General features: G+C 52.1%; 1 protein-coding gene across 2 annotated transcripts in view; it reads left to right on the top strand.

Annotated features, from left to right (window-relative positions):
* The first annotated feature begins 475 nt into the window (after window positions 1-475).
* Window positions 476-3,191, top strand: part of LOC135239162 (RIMS-binding protein 2-like) — a 27,740-nt gene continuing 25,024 nt past the window's right edge. For both annotated transcript variants that reach the window (XM_064307645.1, XM_064307644.1), the window contains exons 1-3: window positions 476-643; window positions 881-960; window positions 3,009-3,118. In XM_064307645.1, the coding sequence (XP_064163715.1) occupies window positions 617-643; window positions 881-960; window positions 3,009-3,118 (217 nt within the window). In that variant the 5' untranslated portion in view covers window positions 476-616. The remainder of the gene's footprint in view (window positions 644-880; window positions 961-3,008; window positions 3,119-3,191) is intronic.

Raw genomic sequence — 3,191 nt, 5'->3', positions numbered from 1 at the left:
TCAGGTTGAAGCTGAAAAGGAGCATGAGGGCGTGGTCCACCTGTTAGAGGTGAGTGGGGGCATGGGCAGGGTCAATGTAGGATGTGGGCGGAGCTATTCGGGGAGCGAGCGGGAGGATGTGGGAGGAGCCATGGCATGGATCAGAGACAGGGGAAATGGGAGGAGCTGCACTGGGCATTGGGGGGAGTGTGGAGGCTGTTTTTAGATGGAGCCTTACATGAGGTCTGAGAGCGTTTTGATGGTACCCTGGAGGTAGAACCAGGCTGGAGGTTTGGTGGGATTTGTGGGGATGGCGTAGCCCGTGGAACAAAGATTGGTCAGTATCTTTCGCTCTCATTTTCTTTTCCTATCTCTCTCTCTCCCTCTCTCTCTCTCTCTCTCTCTCGTGCTCTCTCTCCATCTCTTTCTCTCTCTCTCTCTTCATGTCTGTCTGGCGAGGCTAAGGTTCGAGAGCTGGAGCAGCAATGGCGGTCACAGAGTGAGCCGCTCAATCTTCTGACGAGGGAACCGGAGAGACCGCGCCCGGGGGTCGGGACGTCCGACGGTTTTATCGCCAATCCCCTCGCCGTGTGCGACAGCCCCCCGTCCCCCAAAAAAGCCCCCTCGCAGCCTTACAATGGACTCGCCGCCGAAACTGGGACAGGTCTGCCTGCCTCCTCTCGCTGGAAAAATTAAAAATGCCGTAGTACTGATGAATTAGAAGTTTGAATCTGGTATATGGAGATTGTTCCCTCCTGGCTAGTTTGAAGCTCCTTGTTGAATTTGTATTTTAACACCATGGGTATGAGTTTTTTTCATGCATAATTAATAAACTACGCCTGTATTTTATGGGGTTCTTTGGCACTTATGGTGTTAAATTCCGGATTTCGGCTGATTTCAGGTGGAAGGAGAGGCGACTCCAACACTGAGGTCGAAGGCCAAGTACACAGGAAAGGTTCGCCTCTGCACAGCTCGATACAGGTGAGAGAGACAGCGCACTGGAAGGATCGTGTGAAAATGAATGGGGCTTGACTCACTTCCTGTTTTAGCACCAATAGGCCTGTGGGTAATTGAGTTTGGGGCAGTGTGTCATTAATTCCGGCTCATAGAGCATCTTTTCTGTCGGTTCACTTATTTACATACGCGAGGTCCATTTAAGAGCCAGTGTTGCTGGTTATTTTGGGAAATTGAGTTTGAGAGATTAGTGCAATATCAGATTTCCCGGCTCAGTGAGTTCTGCAAGTTTCTTACACTGCACTGCTTCCTGACTACAACCCCCTTAGGACTCCAATCTCTCAAACGACCGCATTAAAATGATTCCAGCGATACGGCTACTGTGCCCGTCCCTGCCAGTGCGGTGTGTGATGTTAACCGCTTGCCTCCCCACATGTGCTGCTGTCCTGCAGTCTTCACTCTGTCCACGGGCCTGTCTCATTTCAAGCCGGGAGCTGGATTAAGCTCATTTCGGTTGCTGTCTTCACTTTAATCAGTTTGGCTCCCCGTCCCTGTCCTCGAGGCCTTGGTTAGACAAACGTGGCCAGGCCAGAATTTTAAAGACTCAAATTTAGTAGCTTTTCTGAATTTTCTGACATTTATAGTGCCGGGGTGTCAGGATGGACTCTTTAGCCAATCAATGACTTAAATTATTAATTTGTGCTGAAACTCATTGAAAACCAGGGCCGCAGTGCCTGCAGGTTTAACTCCAGTCCTGGAAGGCCGCAGTGCCTGCAGGTTTAACTCCAGTCCTGGAGGGCCACAGTGTCTGCAGGTTTAACTCCAGTCCTGGAGGGCCGCAGTGCCTGCAGGTTTAACTCCAGTCCTGGAGGGCCGCAGTGCCTGCAGGTTTAACTCCAGTCCTGGAGGGCCGCAGTGTCTGCAGGTTTAACTCCAGTCCTGGAGGGCCGCAGTGTCTGCAGGTTTAACTCCAGTCCTGGAGGGCCGCAGTGCCTGCAGGTTTAACTCCAGTCCTGGAGGGCCGCAGTGCCTGCAGGTTTAACTCCAGTCCTGGAGGGCCGCAGTGTCTGCATGTTTAACTCCAGTCCTGGAGGGCCGCAGTGCCTGCAGGTTTAACTCTAGTCCTGGAGGGCCGCAGTGTCTGCAGGTTTAACTCCAGTCCTGGAGGGCCGCAGTGCCTGCAGGTTTAACTCCAGTCCTGGAGGGCCGCAGTGTCTGCATGTTTAACTCCAGTCCTGGAGGGCCGCAGTGTCTGCAGGTTTAACTCTAGTCCTGGAGGGCCGCATTGCCTGCAGGTTTAACTCTAGTCCTGGAGGGCCGCAGTGCCTGCAGGTTTAACTCCAGTCCTGGAGGGCCGCAGTGTCTGCATGTTTAACTCCAGTCCTGGAGGGCTGCAGTGTCTGCAGGTTTAACTCTAGTCCTGGAGGGCCGCAGTGTCTGCAGGTTTAACTCCAGTCCTGGAGGGCCGCAGTGCCTGCAGGTTTAACTCCAGTCCTGGAGGGCCGCAGTGTCTGCAGGTTTAACTCCAGTCCTGGAGGGCCGCAGTGTCTGCAGGTTTAACTCTAGTCCTGGAGGGCAGCAGTGTCTGCAGGTTTAACTCCAGTCCTGGAGGGCCGCAGTGCCTGCAGGTTTAACTCCAGTCCTGGAGGGCCGCAGTGTCTGCAGGTTTAACTCCAGTCCTGGAGGGCCGCAGTGTCTGCAGGTTTAACTCTAGTCCTGGAGGGCCGCATTGCCTGCAGGTTTAATTCCAGTCCTGGAGGGCCGCAGTGTCTGCAGGTTTAACTCCAGTCCTGGAGGGCTGCAGTGTCTGCTGGTTTTCAGTGTGTTTCAGCACAAATTAATAATTTAAGTCATTGATTGGCTAAAGAGTCCACCTTGTTCTCAAGACCTTAATTTCTCTGCTGATAGAAAGAAAACCACAAATACCAGCAGGCACAGTGGGCCTCCAGGACTGGAATTTGACAACCCTGGTCTAATGCTTCATTACAAAATAATCTGGCTTTATTGTACTTTATGGTACTTTCATGCTGCCATGCTGTAAGTATCTAAACCTCTAACATGTTGTTCCTGTCTAGTTATAACCCGTATGATGGACCAAACGAACACCCGGAAGCAGAGCTCCCCCTTGTGGCCGGGAAGTATCTCTACGTCTATGGGACGATGGATGACGATGGCTTTTATGAAGGTTTGCTCTCGGTCACCCACGTTTTATTGAATCGCCAACAACTTGCCTGGTTGCATTTTATTGTAAAATCATT

The sequence above is a fragment of the Anguilla rostrata genome, chromosome 14 (genome assembly GCF_018555375.3).
Source record: "Anguilla rostrata isolate EN2019 chromosome 14, ASM1855537v3, whole genome shotgun sequence".
NCBI classification, from domain to species: domain Eukaryota; kingdom Metazoa; phylum Chordata; class Actinopteri; order Anguilliformes; family Anguillidae; genus Anguilla; species Anguilla rostrata.
The sequence above is the reverse complement of the archived record's forward strand: the minus strand, read 5'-3'. Positions and strand labels throughout refer to the sequence as shown.